The sequence below is a fragment of the Cotesia glomerata genome, linkage group LG3, assembly GCF_020080835.1.
Source record: "Cotesia glomerata isolate CgM1 linkage group LG3, MPM_Cglom_v2.3, whole genome shotgun sequence".
NCBI classification, from domain to species: Eukaryota; Metazoa; Arthropoda; class Insecta; order Hymenoptera; family Braconidae; genus Cotesia; species Cotesia glomerata.
Genome location: NC_058160.1, coordinates 2,474,139 through 2,496,525, shown reverse-complemented (window position 1 = coordinate 2,496,525; position 22,387 = coordinate 2,474,139). Strand labels below are relative to the sequence as shown.

The window sequence follows — 22,387 nt, the reverse complement described above, 5'->3', positions numbered from 1 at the left end:
AAAGACCTTAAAAGTGTCGTTTATTATCTACCGTCACTTAAATTACCACAACGACTTATGATATTTATAATTAACGTCGAGGTACAGTGACTAAATAACTTTTTCAATATTTATTATTACACTTCAATGCTATTATTTTTATTATTTCATCTTATATTCCTATTAATTAAAAACCAGCGTATTAATATTTTTAAACGCGGTTTTGAATATAATAAATCATTATTACATAAATAATTATTATAAAGTAATTTAATGTTATCGTCATATTTACCCTAAAGTGCCCTTTCAATTGCTTTTAATTTAATTGTAGAGGTAAATTTTATAAAAATAATAACAGTACATGTTTAAATATAAATGAACTTTCCTTTTTTATATTCTTTATTTACTCTTTATAAATTAAGTAAACAAATGCTTGTAATTTGATGTTAGGTGAGAACGAATATCAATTTTTTGTTATTTAAATTTACTAAATTACAGATTATAAAATTATTTTTTCCATTAAAATAAAAAATAAAAAAAAATAGGTCTTGAATTTGTTCGACGACGTCGGGAATCGAACCCTGTTTTGACCGCTTACGAGTTTTAAAACATTTCTGTAACGCCATCGCTAAATTTTGAAGTGCAGTTTTAATTAAAAATTCTTTAATTTTCGATCAAAACAATTAATTGTAAGAAATTTTAAATTAGTATTACGGAAAAAAAAAATTGCTTTTTGTAATTTAGTACTTGAGTAATTTATTGCAAAAAATTACGGATTTATAAATTACTAGCCAACTTGTGGTCACTATGTGACTGTCGTGACTTGTGAATTATAAATAAATAAAATTTTACTTTATTAAATAATAACTTTTGTTAAATTGCACTGTACTTTCTTGTATATTGAAGTTTTTAAAGATATAAGCTCATCCTGATGTTACACTCATCAAGACCTTTCATTTGAATACCCACATGTATTTTTGATATATTTTTCATATATACATTTATATAATATATATATAAATATATGAAAAGTTGATGTGGGTATTTAAATGAAAGGTCTCGATGAATGTAACATTGAAATGAGTTTATATCTTTAAAAATGTCAATAGTTCACAAGATACAAGGTTATTTCTTAATTATTGACATTTTTTAAGATATAAACTCATTTCAATGTTACATTCATCGAGACCTTTCATTTAAATACCCACATGACATTTTTCATATATTTTATATATATGGTATTTGTGAAATATATAAATATATGAAATATATGAAAAATTGATGTGGGTACTCAAATGAAAGGTCTTGATGAGTGTAACATCATGATGAGCTTATATCTTTAAAAATGTCATTAGTTGAAAAGACACAATGTCATTTCTTGTATATTGACGTTTTTGAAAATATAAGCTCATCCCGATATCACGCTCATCAAGAGCTTTCATTTGAGTACCCACATCAACTTTTCATATATTTATATATATATTATATATATATGTATATATGAAAAATATATCAAAAATACATGTGGGTATTCAAATGAAAGGTCTTGATGAGTGTAACATCAGGATGAGTTTATATCTGTAAAAATGTCATTAGTTTACAAGATACAAGGTCATTTCTTAATTAATGACATTTTTTAAGTTATAAACTCATTTCGATGTTACACTCATCGAGACCTTTCATTTAAGTACCAACATGGCATTTTCTATATATTTAATATATATATTTGTTAAATACATAAATATATAAAATATATGAAAAATTGATGTGGGTACTCAAATGAAAGGTCTCGATGAGTGTAACATTGGGATGAGCTTATATCTTTAAGAATCTCAATATTTCACAAGATACAAAGTCATTTCTTAATTATGTATCTAAAGATAGAGAATTTTCAAATTCAACCTAAATACTTATCATATTAAATTGACTATCGGTGAGAATGAAATGAAACATTGAAAAGGTACAAATTCAAGACCTTTGCAATGACACTAAATTTTACTAAAAAAACCTATTTTTCTTATTCTCAATAATATAGATTACTCAGAATTAGGAATTTGTTTTGAATCGTCGCAGCTAAGCGTAATTTTTTGTCTAATTTATTTCCATTAAATAATCTAAAATATAAACTAAATAAGTAAAAGAACTATTGATAAAAGAAAAGTATTATAAGAACTGGCCTTAAAACAATAGATCCATATATATATAAATATATATTTATTTGTGGATTTAATTCGTATAACGTAAAATTAAAACTATTAAATTAAAATAAAAATTTAATTAATTAATTAATTAACTATATTATTAAATAAAATACGGCATACCTTGCCAGACTGCTCTTTAAAAAATAGGTCTATATTACAAATACAAACGTCAAAATAATAAATTTTTTTATTAATTAACTAGGATACTCAGTATGTATAGTTAATAAAGTAATTAATAATTAATGATTAATTAAAAAGCTTATAATAAACCTGAAGTGGAAACGTGTCCTAGATTATAAATATAAATTTATCGAGTATATATGTACATTCCTATATATATATTTTTTTTTGTTCCTTTAATTTATAATAAATATTTGTTATTAAATAATTTTTAAGCATTAAAAAAAAAATACCTCACTAAATAACGGTGCGATAATTCGCAAATTAATTGATAAAGTATTTGTGAAAAAAGTTAATTAATTATTTTGTTAATAAAGTAAAATTAATTAATTAAAAATAAAAACTAATGCCAACAATAAGAATAATTATAATAATAATAAATAAAGTATATAATGACGAAACATAATGAGGAAATAAATAATGAAAATTAGAATTAATGAAAATTAAAAAAGAAATTAATATTTTATAAAATAACAAAATGCCAATTGAATTAATTTAATTAATTGTTAATTATTATGTAGGAACTTTGTGACGAAATAAGTGATATTTTATGAAACGAATAAGAACGTTGCTATTTTTTTTTTTTTTTTTTTTTTTTTTTCATTATTGATTATTAATTATTAATTATTAATGGATACAGTTTAAGGATTATTTTAAACAACCAGCAAAAACTAATGCTCATTGTGTACCTAAGCACGTTTCCGATGCATTGAAATCGATAATTAACTCCATCAATCTTTTATTTTTTAATTTTTTTACGCTAGCTGTGACCTATTTAAGCGACGTAAGATAAATTTAGTAATTTTAATAACTTCAGAAAAATAATTAGTTAAAATTATCTAAATAAATCTTTATTAACTATTTTTTTAATGTGTAAATCTTGTTCGTTCTCGCCAATGTCTCATTAAATGTATTTATGAGATTTTATTGTCAGACTTCATTATTTTTGTTCGTAATAGTAATAGTTACATTTTCTAAAAAATTTTTTAATATTTAATTTGTATATTAAATATTTTTTAATTCATTCAAGATAAAGAAATTTTTAAAATGATCTTCTTATTTAAATTAAGAGACATCTGATAATTTTTATAAATTTTTTAATTAATAAATTATAAAAAAAAAAATTATTTAAAAAATTTTGTTTTTAAAAGCTCGAAAAAAAATATAAATAAAATTTTTGAATAATAATTTTTTAATTTATTATTGAAAAAATTGACAAGTTTCAATATAATATTTTTAATTTTCTTAATTTAAGCCATTATTAATTTCTAATTACTTGGTTAATTAAAACTAGCAACCTTGCAGTCACTATGTAACTTCCGTGACTTGTGAACTATAAATAAATAAAATTTTGTTTTATTAAATAATAACTTTTGTTAAATTGCACTGTAATTTTTTAACTATTGACGTTTTTAAAGATATAAGCTCATCCCGATGTTACACTCATCAAGAGCTTTCATTTGACTACCTACATGCATTTTTATATATTTTTCATATATACATATATACAATATATATAAATATATGAAAAATTGATGTGGGTACTCAAATGAAAGGTCTTGATGAGTGTAATGTCGGGATGAGCTTATATCTTTAAAAATGTCAATAGTTCACAAGATATTTGTTAAAATGCTCTGTAATTTCTTAAATATTGACGTTTTTAAAGATATAAGCTCATCCCGATGTTACACTCGTCAAGAGCTTTTATTTGAGTACCCACATGTATTTTGATATATTTTTCATATATACATATATATACAATATATATAAATATATGAAAAATTGATGTGGGTACTCAAATGAAAGGTCTTGATGAGTGTAATGTCGGGATGAGCTTATATCCTTAAAAATGTCAATAGTTCACAAGATATTTGTTAAAATGCCCTGTTCTTTCTTAACTATTGACGTTTTTAAAGATATAAGCTCATCCCGATGTCACGCTCATTAAGAGCTTTTATTTGAGTACCCACATGTATTTTGATATATTTTTCATATATACATATATATATAATATATATAAATATATGAAAAATTGATGTGGGTACTCAAATAAAAGGTCTTGATGAATGTAACATCGGGATGAGCTTATATCTTTAAACGTCAATAGTTCACAAGATACAAGGTCATTTCTTAATTATGTATCTAGAGATAGAGCCTAAATACTTATCATCATAAATTGACTATTGATAAGAATGATATATGAAACCTTGAAAAGGCACAAATTCAAGTCAAGACCTTTCGAATGATACCAAATTTAACCATAAAAACTCTTTTTGTCTTATAAATACACTGGCCACAAAATTTCTTTTATTCTCTTAATAATATAGAGTATTTTTTAACAATAAAATTAATGATGTCTGATAATAATAATTCTCTTGTATCCAATAATAAAATTTTCTCAATTAAGTAAAACTTGGGACCTCTTAAATTACTAAATAAACTAAACTAAAGTAATTAAAAATTTTAATTAAATTAAATTTAAATTACATTAATGAAGATACATAGTTAATTATAGATTATTATTATAAACTACCTGGAAAAAGTAAATAAAAGTTAAAAATTATAAATGAATTATTTAATATAAGGCTAATCGTCGGCTAATCCACTGTTAGGATAACATTAAAATAACAAACAATAAGTATTAAAGCATAACATTGAAAATAATTATTAAAAAATGAAGCCTTAATTGTATCGTTATTACGATAAGACTTAGTGATTATGTTTTAGAATTAGAACCGACAACTAAAAATAATTAAAAAATTAAAATTTTTAAATAAAAAAAAAAATAAGATTATTGTTACAGAAAAAAAAATAACAAATTAATACAATTAGCTTATTACAATTAAATGTAATTAAACCGAATACTGTCAGCTGCGTTACTATCGATATAATTATATTATAAATTAATGAAAATTACAATTAATGAAATGAAACAATGAAATTATTATTAATTAAACAAAAATAAGATTAGGTTTGCACAGCATTTAATAATTAATAAAACCAATGGGTAAATATGACTATAATATTATTATAACAATAATTATAATTTTAAAGAATTGATATTCATTAATTAACACGTATATTAATAATAATAATAATAATAATAATAATAATAATAGTAATAACAATAATGTATTTAATTATTGTGTCGCTATTGACAAATTGACTTGCATTATTTTTTACATATATATCTATATAATAATAATAATATTATTAATGATAATAATAATAATAATAACAATGAGTAAAAATATATATATTTAATTAATGAAAAAAAAAAAAAAAACAAACTATGATACATATTCAAACATAATAAATAATATTAATGATTATATATTACAATTAATTAATAATATTAAAGAGTTGATTAAATTAACAGTTTTCTTACGCCCTTTAATACTTTGAAAACAATATTATTAAAATATTTTAACAATAATTTATTGATAGATTAATTAATCTACTCAGAAAATATTTAATTATTAAATGATTAATGGACTGGGTCATTAATGTGACGTAAGATTTGATCACAGTAGAAATATTAAATTATGATTTAAATTCTGCTTTTTCTCTTATTGATAATAATAATAATAATTATTATTATTATTATTAATTATTAATCGTTAAAAGAAAATTATTAGTGTGGAAATATTACCTTATTTTAAGTTTCTTTAAGGAAAATTAATGAATGAAAATAATATTAACAATAATGATTAATTATTAACAAGACAAACAAATAAAGTAAGAATCGATGTGTCAAATGCTGCAATTATCATTATATTAATTAATTAATAATTACTGGTAAATTTAATTATTCATAATTAGAATTTTGAGGGTGTATTTTTTTAATTAATTAAAAAAAAACATTTTTTCAATTTATATTTTTTTTTTACCTTTGATTTTTAAAGGCTAAGTAAATTAAAATTTCGACGCTTACACTGAAAGAAGAATTTATTTTTTTAGAAAAAAAGCATTATTGTTACTAGAATTTAAATTATTGTAAATTTTTAATACTTATTTTCTTTATTTTTCTTTTCGTAGTATTTTTTTAATAATAAAAAACTCGTTTTTTTATTTTGATAATTTAAATTCAATAATTCAAATTTAATAATTTAAATTTAATAATTCAAATTTAATAATTTAAAAATATTATACGAATGATATAAAAAAAAAATTAATTTTTTGATTTCAATAATTTATACTTTATTATTTAATAATTTGATAATTTAATACTTTAATAATTTAAATTTAATAATTCAAATTTAATAATTTTAAATTAATAATTTAATCATTTTAATTTAATAATTTAATAATTAAAAAATATTCTACTATTAAAATCGAGTAAATATATTAAAAAAAAATCAATTTTTTTCTTAATCTATTATTAAAAAATTTGTTGATATATTTAATCGATATATAAAATTTATTATACGAAAAAATAATTAAAAATTTGAGTCTTAAATTAAACACATTAATTTTCTTTTAAATTATTTTTTGTCTGTATAAAAAAAAATTTTCTTTTAAAAAAAAAAATATTTCTTTAGCTAATAAAGAAAAGTATTAAAAATTTTCAACAATTTAAATCCTTGTAGCAAGAGCGTTTTTTTTCTCAGCTTTTTTTTTTGCAAAAAAAAATAATTTAATTTTTTATCAATTTTGGTTTATTTTAAAAACTTTAAGTATTATTTATATTAAATTAAAAATTTAAGTTGACAACAATTTATCGTTACTAGTCAATTCATATTTTTGCAATACGGCATTTAAAAGTTGAGCATAATTTAAAAATAATTGATACATTTAATATAACTAAAAGCTTCTTTGATAAACCGACGTATAGGAAAATTTCTTCCCCACGATACGAAAAAACTTGAGTACACAGAGACGAACTTGTAAGACCTCAGTAAGGCAATTCCGCTCTAATTACAAAATTAATTACTGTACTGTAAAAAAAAGCTTTCAAACAGAAGCTTTTTGTTCAAGAAAAAAACAAATTAAAAAATAAGATTTTTAAAAAGTTTAATTAATTAAAAACCGATAGAATTTTTAATTATTAGATAAATCGACAAATTACCACATAAGTTCTGTACAAATGTATATTACAGAATATAATAAGACCGGTGAGTTTAAAGATAAAATAAAACTAGAGCTAGATTAAATATCCCGTTGAATTATTGACTTTATAAGTAATTTAATTGTTTGATATTATTGATAAATTTTGGACTTAAGGCAAAGCTACATTAAGAACTTTAGTGTCAAGGAATTAAAATATAATATTTTTTATCTATTACACAGCAATTATTCCGTAACGTTTAAAATATCTCAAGGATTAATTAGTAATTAAAATAAACGAATTGATTAATTGATAATTTTGTTAATTGAAAACTACTGAATTAATAATTGCGAGAGTGAGAAAAGTGTGATTGGGATTTAAATTATTAAAAAAAAAAAAAAAAGAAATTGAGGTAATCGATAAGTTATAAATAATTTATTAATTAAATGCGTAATTTTTATTATTTTTCTACCGTATAAATTAAAAACTATTAATAACTATCGAGATATTAAAGTAACAGAGCTCAGATTTAAATGGTAAATTAATTAATTAATAATAATATAAAATGTTAAAGAAAGGTTACGGTAATGATGACTTTTAAGGCTAAAATAATTATTTAATACTAATTATTAACTATCGGCAATAGTTTAAGGATAAAGAATGAAATTTTTTTCTATTAAATCTTGTAATTTTATTGATTAATAGTGGTAATATTTCCAGGCTGATTTTAAAATTTGAAGTTAAAATATTTCGAGAGAAAAAAATATATTATTTGAATTTTTTTTTATTATTAATAAGAGAAAATATTGAAAATAAGAGAGAGATTTTGATAAATACTGAGGAATAAGAATAAAAATAAATGATAATTGTGTATTAGCTATAATAACTTTCCATCCAAATATATTATACAGCAGCTAAAAATAATATTAAGATATTTTTTTATTTTTTAAACTTCAAACTTTGTACCATTTTCGATTATTTTTTACGTATTAAATTTAATGACTGTATTTTTAACATTTTAAGGCTAATTTTAAAGGAAAATTTAATTATAATTAACGATAAGATTGTTTATTTGGTTTCTTCATAAGTTATTTACGTAAAAATAGTTTTAATAATTCATTCTTATTCCTTGTACTTTTTATTTTGCAGAAAAATTTTCAATTATTCAAATTAGAACCTTTTAAATAGATCAAATTGAACTGCGCATGCGCGGAACCAGTTCTAGTATTTGCGCATGCGCGGGAACAGTTCTTGCGCATGCGCAGCAACAGTTTATTATAAAAAAAAGCCTTGCCATAAAAAAACTTAATTAAATTTTTTATTACATTAAATAAATAAATTATTTATATAATCTCTCTCAAATTTTCATAATAATAAGCAGAATAATTAAAAATTATCACTAAAGATATATAATTAAAAAATATATTATACCTTTACAATATTTAAAATATAACACACCAGATAATGATTGATTAAATAATAATATAATATACTTATAAATATATATGTGAAGATATATATGTTTATAAATGATTAATGTTTACTAGTGGTCTTATTAATTAATACTTAAGATAATTATTATTATTCTATAATCATACACTTTACATTATTATTATATATAATATAATCATTATATATTATTGATAAAAAAAAATGAAACAACTATTATATGTAAAAGTGATAAGTTGATAAATATTATATTAATTAGAAACAAACAAAGTGGATAATTATTCGTAAACAATTAAATGCATAACTGATATAGCTTACGAGAATTACTGATTACTGATTAATAATAGATTAAATATTGATAATAATAATGACATTATTGAAAATAATTATTTGCTATTTTCAATTGCATTATAAAACTATCCTCTCCTTCTTTTATTATATTATTACTATAACTTTTAACTGTTAATTTTAATTACTAACTATTTCTTTAAAAATACCTAGTATATATTTTTAATTATTTTTCTTTAAATTAAATAAGATTTATTGACTTAAAACACTGCACAAATTGATGCTTGTGGAAATATTTTTTTTTTTATTTAAATAAAATAGATCAGTGAGCGACGGGATGTGAGTGTCTGTCGCTAATAAATGTTTTGCACTTATAAAAAAATTAATTTGATTTAAAAAAATTATTTTGAATCAAACAAAAAAAATTTTTAATTTTTAAAGAATCAAATTAATTTTTTATCAAATTAATTGGGAGATTTTTGGGGAAAAAAACGTGCTTTATTTTATTCTTTGCTGTTTTTGAGTCGGTTGTTATTGTTTTTGTATCAAACTTGATTTTGTGGATGTTATTACGGTTTAAGCTTTTATTAGAAAACCAAATTTACGGAAACACGTGCAGTGTTTTATGAATATTTATAGTTTCTTTAACAATAAGATACTCATAGATAAATCTATAATTATTTATATAATATACATATAACTTAGTCTTGGTATTAGATGGTACTAAAAAATTGAATTTATTTTATTTGATGATAATATACTTATATGACTAGTCATATACTATTTATAATTAGTTAATAATTATTATTATCTAATTAAATTTTATTTATCAATTAATATTTAAAATTAATCTACGTACTTACGTATTATATCTAAAGTAGTTTATTTAAAAATTTAATTTTACTGATTCAATAAGGTCGTTATAAGGCTTACAATAATTATTATTATTATACTTAAAGTTAATTATACTAATTAGTATAAAAAACGTTTTATAGTTCTATTTATAACAATATCTATAACTATATATTTTAATACTGCAATACCGCTAGTCGCCATTTTGTCGGTACTCTAGCCGCTATTTTATGATCTTGTATTTAATAAACTCAGACAATATCAACAATTTTAATAATTTTACATAATTTTAGTTTATGTAAAAGTTTTTTTAAAAACTTCTATTTTACAATTCATTTTAGAATTTAAAAGATTTTTTGAACTTAAATTGTATATTAATTTGTTTTTTTTTTTTTTTACTAATATTGATTATTTTATAGAAAATTAAGCCAGGATTAAAAGAAAAATATTAAACAGTTTTAGAAATTCAATAAAAAATTTAGCACGCTTCTTTTAAATTATCAAGAAAGTTAATTTAGAATTTCAAAATTTTTTATTGAAGATTTTCTTAAATTATTAACTTTTTAGAATAAAAATAAAATTCATAAAAAGTTTGTAGAGTTTAAAAAAATTTTTAAATTATAAATTTTACTAATAGCTAATCACCCATTCAAAAAATAATTAAATAATATAATTCCACACAGAAAAAAAGATTCATTTAAGCCAAGAAAATATTTTTCCTTCTAATTATTTTCTTGAACGGAAAAACAATTTTTTTTTGACAAGAAATTTCACTTATTCCAACAAAATTAATTTTCTTGCTTTAAGAAATACGTATCTTGATCCAAGAAAATTTATATAAGTCAAGGAAATCTTATTGTTTTGAGAAAATTCAGCCTTTTGCTCCAAAAAATTTAATTCTTGGTAGAAGTTAATTTTCTTGTCTTGAGAAAATTTCTCTCTTGCTCCAAAAAATTAAATATAAAGATAGAAGTAAATTTTCATTAATATTTTTATTGATTAACATGTCAAATGGGAAGATCAAATAATATTTCATCATTTTTTTTCATTCAATATGTATAATTGCACGCTAAAATAATATAAAATGGGTATCAAATATTCAAGAGAAAAATTTTCTTAAGGTGAGAAAATTTTTTTCTCAGCTGAAGTAGGTGGCGCTGCTTCCCTAAAGTATCTAAAAATCTTGATCAAATATAAAAATTTGTTTTATCAAGTATTTATGATAATTTGAATTAAGAAAAAATGACTTCCACCAAGAATAGAATTTAAAGAAAAATTTTCCCTTCGGCCAACACAACTTCGGTCTTCCTTCAGGCAAAAATATTTTTTTGACACAAGAAATTTTACTTATTCCAACAAAATTAATTGTCTTGCTTTAAGAAATACGTATCTTGATCCAAGAAAATTTATATAAGTCAAGGAAATCTTGTTGTTTTGAGAAAATTCAGCCTCGAAGCTCCAAAAAATTTAACTCTTGATAGAAGTTAATTTTCTTGTCTTGAGAAAATTTCTCTCTTGCTCCAAAAAATTAAATATAAAGATAGAAGTAAATTTTCATTAATATTTTTATTGATTAATATGTCAAATGGGAAGATCAAATAATATTTCATCATTTTTTTTCATTCAATATGTATAAATGCACGCTAAAATATAAAATGGGTATCAAATATTCAAGAGAAAAATTTTCTTAAGGTGAGAAAATTTTTTTCTCAGCTGAAGTAGGTGGCGCTGCTTCCCTAAAGTATCTAAAAATCTTGATCAAATATAAAAATTTGTTTTATCAAGTATTTATGATAATTTGAATTAAGAAAAAATGACTTCCACCAAGAATAGAATTTAAAGAAAAATTTTCCCTTCGGCCAACACAACTTCGGTCTTCCTTCAGGCAAAAATATTTTTTTGACACAAGAAATTTTACTTATTCCAACAAAATTAATTGTCTTGCTTTAAGAAATACGTATCTTAATCCAAGAAAATTTATTTAAGTCAAGAAAATCTTGTTGTTTTGAGAAAATTCAGCCTCGAAGCTCCAAAAAATTTAATTCTTGATAGAAGTTAATTTTCTTGTCTTGAGAAAATTTCTCTTTTGCTCCAAAAAATTAAATATAAAGATAGAAGTAAATTTTCATTAATATTTTTATTGATTAACATATCAAATAGGAAGATTAAATAATATTTCATTAATTTTTTTCATTCAATATGTATAATTGCACGCTAAAATAATATAAAATAGGTATCAAATATTCAAGAGAAAAATTTTCTTAAGGTGAGAAAATTTTTTTCTCAGCTGAAGTAGGTGGCGCTGCTTCCCTAAAGTATCTAAAAATCTTTATCAAATATAAAAATTTGTTGTATCAAGTATTTATGATAATTTGAATTAAGAAAAAATGACTTCCACCAAGAATAGAATTTCTCGAAAAATTTTTACTTCGGCCAACACAACTTCGGTCTTCCTTCAGACACCCGAAAATTTTCTTGAGCCAAAAATTTTGTTTTCTAGTCAAGAAATTTTTCTTTCTGTGTAATAATAATAAAAATAATAATCTACATTAGAACAGGAGGTAATGAAAGCTTAATGAAGAAACTTTTCTTTCTGTGCAATAAATTATTCCGAATAAAATTTTTAATTAAATTAGTCCACTGAATATTTAATAAAAAAATAAAAATTAAATGACTAATATTAAAAGAACGTTCATTATTTTAGAATTTTACAAAATGGCGCTTTTTGCCGGTATCGCAGTATCACAAAAAATATTATTACTTACCTCATGATTTATTTATTTATTATAATTTATAAATTATCGGCGTACAGATCAAAACAATATTTTCCTTTATTTTTTTTTTCTGTTTATCCTCACAGAATTAACTTCCGCAAAAGTAAAAACAGACTATGGAAGCATGACCTTAGTATCAAACGGAGATGTAGCTCCAGGTCCTCAACGATTTTCCTTGTCCCAACACACGAATTATCATCCTTACAGACGCTAGGCTTTGAACACAGAGGAACTGAGTTGTCTCATGTGTCGAAAGTACAGAATAAGAAGACATAATGATAATAATAATAAATAATATTTTTAATATTAAGAAACAACTTTCCCAGAATTTAAATTTAAATTAACATTTTTTTTTTTTTTTTTCGTAAGTTTACTCTTATGTAAGATTCACAAGTGTACTTCATAAGTTCATAAGATAAAAGTATCTTCATTTTTTTTATTCATAATAATAAATTTAGAGGCTTTAGTGGTAATCTAAATAAATTCCTTTAAATATTAGATGTATTAAAAGTTAAATTTTTATTAAAGTATTAATTTAATTATTTTTTAATAATATTTACAGTACACTTATGTTGATTATTTAAACAAGCTCGCCTTTTAATGTATTTAAAAAAATATTGAGATTATTTAACGACAATATATAGTGGCTGTGAAATTATTTTTGTAGGTTTTTTATGCTTCTATTGTTTTTTTGAATACATTAAAATTTTTTCGGTTTAAAGTTTGATCTTAGACAATAAATATTTAAATTTTAATCAATTAAAGAAAAAAAGTCGGAAAATTTCTTAAAATTTAATTTTTCAATGCAATTGTTTTTTTCTTTTATTTAAATAATTTATTGATAAAAATCTGCGTGAATTATTGATAATTTTTAGTGAAAAAATTAAATTTAATAATAAACGGCAATGCAAAACTCTAGCGCGGAAGTTCTGAGTTCGATTCCCGGTGACGGCTTGAATAAATAAAAAACTAAAATAAATTAAGTAAATTGCTTAAAAGTTGATAATTTCATTAAAAAAAGGGTATTAATAAATTTAAAAAATTATTTAAATTCAAGACAGTGATGTAATATTTTTTACATACTCTAAATGACTTGTTAATTTGAAAATTAAGTATAAATAATTACTTACAACTAAAAAACCTGACCAATATTTGAATTTTGTAGAGAAAGTTTCAAAAAGCGCTGACAATATTTTTGAAATTCGCGTAATCAAAATTACTAAGCAACCGATTTTAAAAATTCTAAAACTAATACCTTAATAATTGCCACTTGTATTTTTCTAAGGTGTTCTGTAAATGAAAAACTAATTACAAAAATATGTTCATTAAAATATCATAATTAAAAATCTAGCTGAAATAATAAAGTAAGCATTTTGTTACATTATAATGATTAATTATAATAAATAAAGTATTAATAGAAAATTAAGAAACAGCCTCTGGATTCAATGCCTAAAACCCTATACATCGGTAACATTCTTTTTATTTTTTACCCTGACGGATCCAAATTACGGTATTTTATAAAAACTATATATTACATAAATTTTTATGATTCAAGAGAATTCATTTTTAATTAAAAAAAAAATTTTTATTCTTTAAGGAAGTACGAGCACCCAACTTTTGATAAAAGGCTTGATTTTTTTTTAACATGAAATTTAAATTTGCACAGAAAAAAATAAATAGTTTATTCATGGTAAAGATATGGTTTATTTGTGGTAAATAAATTATAGTTGACGACAATAATGAACTTTTTAACTTTTATTGTAACATTAAAGTTAGCTACTTGACCAATTTTTAATTTTATTTAACAAATAAATTAATTCTAAAAATTGCATTTTTAATTTTTAAAAATTTCTACGTTTCAATTTTTTTTTCTATTTTTTTTTTGCCATAATTTATTTGTTAACAAAAGTTCTAAAAATTATTAAATATCTTCTAAATTAATTTTATCAATTTTAACAAGTTGAGCAATTTAACAATGGTCTTATGGGGTAACCTCCAAACATTGATACATTTTTGTATTTTTCTTGTAAAACTGTCGGTGAATATTTTTAAAAAATTTATGAATGAAAGTAAATATATTAGTGATAAATTTAATTCAAAAAAATTTACACTTGCCCGATTAATTAAAGTGTATTAATTAAAAGAAAAATAAATCCCGCCATTAGCCAATGTTAAATGTATATCTATATATTGAGAAAAATCATATGGTTAATGGTCTCTCCTTACCGCGCTAGAGTCGATACCTATCCCCACCTCACCTAGCGCTTGTACTTCCTTAAGCGGAAAAAATTTTTTCAATTGATTCAAAAATAAAAATTTTTTTTTCAACATTTTTTGATTTGAGACTTTTTCTCTTGAAGCTCATAATGAATATCATAATGAATCTCATATTTTGGCACTAATATGAGATTCATACAAGAGCCATATCAATATTTTGGAAGCTCGTAATAAGTAAAATACCTGTGAGAACGAATTTTTTTTAAGTAGATTAGTAAAATTTTCATTTTTTCTGTTAATCAGAAGAAATATATAATAATTGAGAAAAAGAGTATTTTTATCATGCACTATACTGTTGAACTACTTAACTTTCCTCTTTGACTTTCTTAACTTGGAAGAATATTTAGAAAAACATTGACTATCTTGGTTTAAACAAAATTTTTAACTGAAAAAATTTTTTCGTCTTAAGATAATTATTTTTTATTTTGAAAACAATTGAAATCTTCCTAAAAATTTCTTTAATTCAATTATTTTGCATTATTTCCTATTCATAGTTGGACACTGTTATGCATTCATGTGTTAAGTGCTATGGAAATCCTATGTACTTAACACACTATTGCATAACAGAGTCCAGTTATGACTCAATAACTTTATATCACGATTTAAAAAGCCTAAGAATATTATTATGATTTTATGCAGATATGACCATATATGATCATTAAATTTTGAATTCAATTCAATATCAATGTGATTTCATAATGAAATTATGTTAATATCATCATGGAGATACTATCCTAACGAATTTCCAACAATAATAAATAGTATATTACATACCTAGGCCAGTAAAATAAGAAAAGTCTCAGATCACATGTAATTGTTGGCCGAGGCGAAGCCGAGGTTTACAAACATGTGATCTCAGGCTTTACTTTTTACTGGCCAAGGTGTGTATACTATTTTTCTGCTCGACGTAGCCGGAATGTGGCAACCTTGTTTAGCGCAGCGGCCAGAAAATAGTATATTACACACCTAGGGAAGTAAAGTAAGAAATGTCTCAGATCACATGTAATCGTTGGCCGAGGCGAAGCCGAGGTCAACAAACATGTGATCTGAGGCTTTCTTATTTACTTCCCGAGGAGTGTATACTAAGTTTTTGTCCGACGAAGGCGGAAAGCGGCAACTTAGTTTAGCGCAGCGGGACGAAAGCTGCCACTTTCTGCCCGGAGGGCAAAAAAATTTTTTTCTGCCCTCCGGCCGGAAAGTGGCAACTTTCTGGCCGCTGCGCTAAACAAAGTTGCCATATTCCGGCTACGTCGAGCAGAAAAATAGTATACACACCTTGGCCAGTAAAAAGTAAAGCCTCAGATCACATGTTTGTAAACCTCGGCTTCGCCTCGGCCAACAATCACATGTGATCTGAGACTTTTCTTATTTTACTGGCCTAGGTATGTAATATACTATTTCTTGCTCTCTTAGCAGGAAGTACGCTCTTCCTGGCAGCAATTTACTCCAGGAAGAGCAACTTTTATGGCCTGCTCTAACGCATGCGCGCTACGCATATTTTCTGGCTCGGCAGCACAGAACCTCGCTTTCTTTCGCATTTTCGTGGCGCGACCGGCCTATACAGCGAGTTTCAACTGTATATATAACAGTCACAACATCGTCTGTATGTAACATGTCAGCGCATAAACTAACCAAAAAATGACAAAAAAATAAAAATAATTTTTAACTAGATCATTGTTAATGAACTATTTAATAATAATACTGCACAAATAATTTATATGAAAAGTTTAAAAAATAAAACATTATAGTTTTGTGAATTTTATTTGCTTTTTTTTATATTTTGATAGTTAGTAAAGCAATGTTTATAAAACGATCCATGTACTCTACAAACTTGTAATAATTTAATTTCAATCTTTCTTTGCCGTCGAATTCTAATTAAAAACTAATTTTTAATCAACTTAAAAAAATAAATTCTGTAATTAGAATGAGTTTAAATATTTGTGACAAATTCTGTGCATGATATCACTCTTAATCAGAGCATTTGTTAGTAAAGTTTAAAATAACATTTTTTTTTTTTCAATTTATTAACTTTTATTTTTTTTTTTTATACCTGCCCCGACCAGCAAAGCCTCGGCTTCGTCTCGGCTTTGCAAAAGTCGGGCGGCGCCCCCCTCACGCCCGGCAAAACCTCGGCTTCGCCTCGGTTTTGCAAAATCCCCTCCACGGGGTTGCGTACTTTCGGCTGGAGAGCAAGAAAAATAGTATACAACCCATGACCAGAATGTTGGATACCCTGACATATGTGATATGATGGCCTCGGCTACGCCTCAGCCATCATATCCCATACGCCAGGAAATCCAACTTTCTGGTCTTGGGTTGTAATATACTATTTCTTGAATTATGAATAAAAGGCAACAATATCATAATGAATTTGAAAAATTTCAGCCTGATTCCATCATGAGTTTACGTAGATACTATTATGACTTCAGTATGAAATTATGCATTTGTCACTATGGATTGGTCACAAATCCCCATGTAACCGATCCGTGTAGATAAAATTTTATAATAAAACATAATCAAATTACTAGAAATTTTCTTTCTCCAACAAGAAAAATAAAAATTTTATAATCTAGTTGAAAAAAAAATTCGTTTCCATAAGTATTCTACTTATTACAGATTTTAAATGTATTGATATGGCTTTTATATGAATCTCATATTAGTGTCAAAATATGAGATTCATTATGATATTCATTATGAGCGTCATAATGATATTATATGATTTTTACGCGGGAAGTTAATAATTTTTTAATTTTTCTTTTTTTTTAGAAAGAAAAAAATCTAATGCGTAAATTCTCGGTAATTTTTTCAACAATTAAATAAATTAACTGTGATTCTAATCCGTTAGGGTGTAAACTTATGTTTAAAAAATTTTTTATACAATAAAATAATAATAAAAATAAAATTAAGTTGTTTAATAAATTTTATTTTCAGTTTAGTTGAGTCTAAATCTAAAATATATAGAAATATTACGTTGTTTTTTGTAAAATATCAACAGGAATACGCTACGGCGCTACAAATCTAAGTAATGTTCCCGCTGCTCCAGGAACCACAGACATTCACATTGGCGGGTCAAAACGAGCTGGTTATTCAACGGCTCCAAATAATACCAGCAAGTTTCATCCTTATGGCCGCTAGATGGCGACGACTATTATTATATTCTCAATAATAGTGAATTCATCGCAACAGATTTAAGAACGAAACAAAAAACAGAACAAGATTTTAATTACTTATACTTATAATTAACAATTAAGTACCGTTTTATTTTTACTTATTATTATTATTATTAGTCATCATACACCACAGCTACAACAAGAAAGCTTCATTCATTTTCATTATTTTAAAACTTAATTATAATAAGTTGTTTTTAAATTTCTAAGTTAATTAATTGCAAAAGTAGTAAGCAAAAATCTTTTTTAACTAGCCAATTACTTCTCGAATGAGACAGTTGTTAATTTACGAGTTGCAGTGATTAATTGAGACTAGGTGTAAAGTGAAATAATTATTATGATAACTAAAATGTTTAACAAAATGATAAACCATCCATTAATTAATTAATATACAATTAATTAATTCCTTCCTACTATTGTAATTAATTGATTATTATATTATAGTTAATATTAATATTATGACGATATTTTTGTTAATTAAGGTTAATAGTAATAAATGAAATAATTATAAATAATAATTAATGATGGTTAACGATAAGCGTTACAGCCGCGTTGTTTTATTACTTACTACTGAAGTAACAAATTTAAAAACTGGTTCATTAATAAATCCACATTTTTAATACAAATAATTTTCTTATTTATTTATATTATTTAAGGAAATACCAGCTGGGTAATAAAATGAGATTAGGCAGTAATAAATTAATTAGATTAATTTTTATCAATAATTTATAATATATATTTTTTAAATTGGTTACAAGTTTTGACTATAAGTTTTATATTAATTTTACGGTCAAGTATAATTTTTTTTTTTATTTAAATATTTAATTTTTAGGATTTTTTAATAAATAAATTATTATAGAGAGAATTAATAGAAAAATTTTACTTGTAAAAATTTTTTTAAAATATTAATGCAATTTTTTTTTTAATGTTAAAATTTATTTATTTTTGAACGAATGAAAGCTACACAAAAAAAAAATTAACTTGATTCAAGAAAAAAATTCTTGAATCAAGAATATAATTTTAAAGAGGGTAATTGTCTTAAATCAAGACGAAAAATTTTTGAATCAAGTAAAATTTCCTTAAATCAAGAAAAATTTTCTTAAATCAAGAATTTTTTTACTCAAACCAAGAATATTGAGCTCTTCAAAAATATAAGGTAAAAGACCCAATACCGGAACGATTTGACAATTATTATTTTATATTTTATCTCGTACTCAATCGAATTAAACAAACTTTTCTTTATTAGAAACCTCAATCTTTTTTTTACATAATAAAATATGAATGAAACTTTAAATTATACTGGAAATATTGAAAAAAAACGTTAATGATGTCAATAATCTTAGATTTCTGACTTATCAAGGTCTCTTAATGGTTTTGCTAAGAAATCAGTCGATGATCTTAAGCTCATAGAAACCTAATGGAAATACTTTTCACTAAAATTTTTTTTTTTATGTATTCATACAAATACTAAGAATTCGATGCAATTAATTGATAATACAAAAAAGACCCTATTGTTATTTAAAATTTACTGTTCGTCTATTGGTACACCCGAAATGAGCTAATACCCAGTATCGGAACAGTCAGCCATATTGATATTATTTATTGACATTTACGATATACTGTGTTGATTGTTTACATCAAGCACAACAACAAAATTTTTTGTGAAATAACATTTAACACAGAAAGTAATTTTATTATAAAAATTGCTTCAAATATTCGTAAATTTTAACTTGAAAAACAAAAGCAAATTTCTGTTTTTATATTTTCTTTTTTACATAAGTGTCGTCAAGTATTACCTCGAATCGTTTATTTTTTTTTTTTGGATTTTTAGTAAAAATTTATTTGATTTTTCAATATTAAATAATTATTGTTAGTTTCACTATGCATACATGTCATTTGAGTTCTGAATTGACTGCTTAATTTTTTATAGGTAGTAGTAGGATGCCGAAAGTTAAGTTGAAGATAACATTTTATAAATTCAGAAAAATTCACATAAAGTATTATGATTTGTTAAATAATTATTTAATTAATTCAGCTTACGAAAAGCGGACTCTTTAGATTAAAAAAATTAGTTTTATTTATCGTTCCGGTATTGGGTCAACCATATTCCGGTATTGGGACTAGGCATTTAAGGTGTTCCGATACTGAGTCTTTTAGACTTTTTCAAAAAACATGTTTTTTTTTCTTTTTTAATATTAAATTCGACAAAATTGATAAATTTAATTATTTTCGTCCAATTACATGTTTATTCTATATGATTGGATGAATTATTATTACTAATGAACCATTTGAATATTTTCTAAGTAATGAAAACCAGTCATGTACCCTTCGTCGTTCCGGTATTGGGTCTTTTACCTTATACTTGATTCAAGAACATTTTTTTCTCTGTGTATTTATTAATTATAGAGTTGAAGTACCGTTTGTGGCCACTGTACCGTTTATGGCCATTTATTGTTCAAATAAATGATAGAAATGAATTTATATTAATAAACGTTTTATATAAGTAAAAGTTTATATTAATAAACCATTACAAACTCAATTTGTTTTAATACATATTTTTTAAAACTCAACAAAAATATAATTACAACATTATAATTTTTTATAAATTAATTCAAATATTAATTGGCCAAAAACGGTACTTCTACCCTACTCAAAATAAAGTGAAAAAATTTAAGAATTGACTCTGAACAATTTTCTACAGTATTGAGGTTGCTTTTTAAGACCAATGTTAAAGATGTCCAACTTTACACTGAGAAAAAAAATACTTTTATTAAGAAAATTTTCTTGATACAAGAATTCATGTTCTTGAACATTTTCAAGGATGTATATTCTTAACTCAAGAACTTGTTAAATTGATTGAAATAATTTTTAATTAATTTAAATAAAGCTATTCTCTTGTTTATCTATTATTCAAAGATAAATATTGATGCTCTTCTCTTCAGAAATTAGTAATTAATAATAATAGAATATTTGATCGTCATCGAATTTCTTGAACCAAGAAATTGTTAATTGAGTAAAAGTATTTTTTTTTCTCAGTGTAGAATTAATTATTTAATTCGCCTCCGTAAAAATTTTCAGAATTCACTTGGTTAATTTAAACTGCATTCTAAAAAAATTAAGAAAACGGTTGACCCTGAAGGCCATCCCTGCAATTTCCCGCTAATTCCATACCTGGATGCTTAAAATTGCACTTATGCCGTTTATGAGCGCTCTTCGAGCTCAAAAATACAGCTTATGTGTTGTTTTGAGCTCTCCGAGCTCAGATAACATTTCTATTCTTTTGAGCTCTTCGAGCTTAGAAGTCTAATAAAAGTTTGATAAAACTCTATTTTTTGAGTTTTCGAACCGCAATAACTTTTCAATGAATGAACCAATTTTACGCGGTTGGCGGCATTCGATGTAGTTTTTTAAACCTTTTGAAAAATCTTTAAGTTAAAATTGATCAAACTAGAAATTTCGGAGTAATTCCGAAAAAACACTTTTTTGGGTTTTCTTTCCTGCACGATATCTCTCGACTGAATCAATCGATTTTGACCGGATTAGCGGCGATCGACGTGGTTTTTCAAGGTTAAGAGCTGATTAATTTTTGAAGTTGATCGATAAAGCCGTTCGAAAGTTAATCCAAAAAAACCACTTTTGAAAAAAATTTTTTTTACAGTTTTTTTTTAGATTTCTCGAAATCTATCAGTCCGAATCGGTCCAAATTGTATTCAAAATCTAATTTTGGCCAAGCCCTTTCGAATAGCGCCAACCGCGATCGAATCGGTCAATCCATTCAAAAGTTAGAAGAGGTTTACATACTTACATACACACATAGTGACACCCTCGCGGGTATAGTCAGGGAAGCTTCCTGTGACTTTCAAACGTCGAGATCTGATGAAACTCGATTTCTGTAAAACGGGGTAAAACCAATAACTTCCCGATTTTTGAAAATCTGAGATTTTCTTAGCGGGAAGTTAAAAATAAAAATTATCAGTGCTCGTATATCCTTAATTTTACATAATAACCCTATTGAAGAAGCGACTGGAGAGAAGAAAATAATTAAGAACTAATTTTACTTGATTTATCCATTAATGTATTGATTTTAATTTTTCATTACAGCGTAAATGTATATATACACATATGGTGACTTAATTACTAAAATAATTTAAAACATTTCATAGTCTAAAAAAT

General features: G+C 23.7%; 1 protein-coding gene across 7 annotated transcripts in view; it reads left to right on the top strand.

Moving 5' to 3' along the window:
* LOC123261899 (heterogeneous nuclear ribonucleoprotein 27C-like) overlaps positions 1-18,247 on the top strand; it is a 35,891-nt gene extending 17,644 nt beyond the window's left edge. For 3 of the 7 annotated variants that reach the window (XM_044723766.1, XM_044723769.1, XM_044723771.1), the window contains one exon: positions 18,043-18,247. In XM_044723766.1, coding sequence (XP_044579701.1) covers positions 18,043-18,182 — 140 coding nt within the window. In that variant the 3' untranslated portion in view covers positions 18,183-18,247. Of the gene's footprint in view, positions 1-12,856; positions 13,110-18,042 lie in introns of those variants that run through there. The other 4 variants (XM_044723768.1, XM_044723772.1, XM_044723767.1 and 1 more) reach the window with 3 other exon arrangements.
* Positions 18,248-22,387: the final 4,140 nt, after the last annotated feature.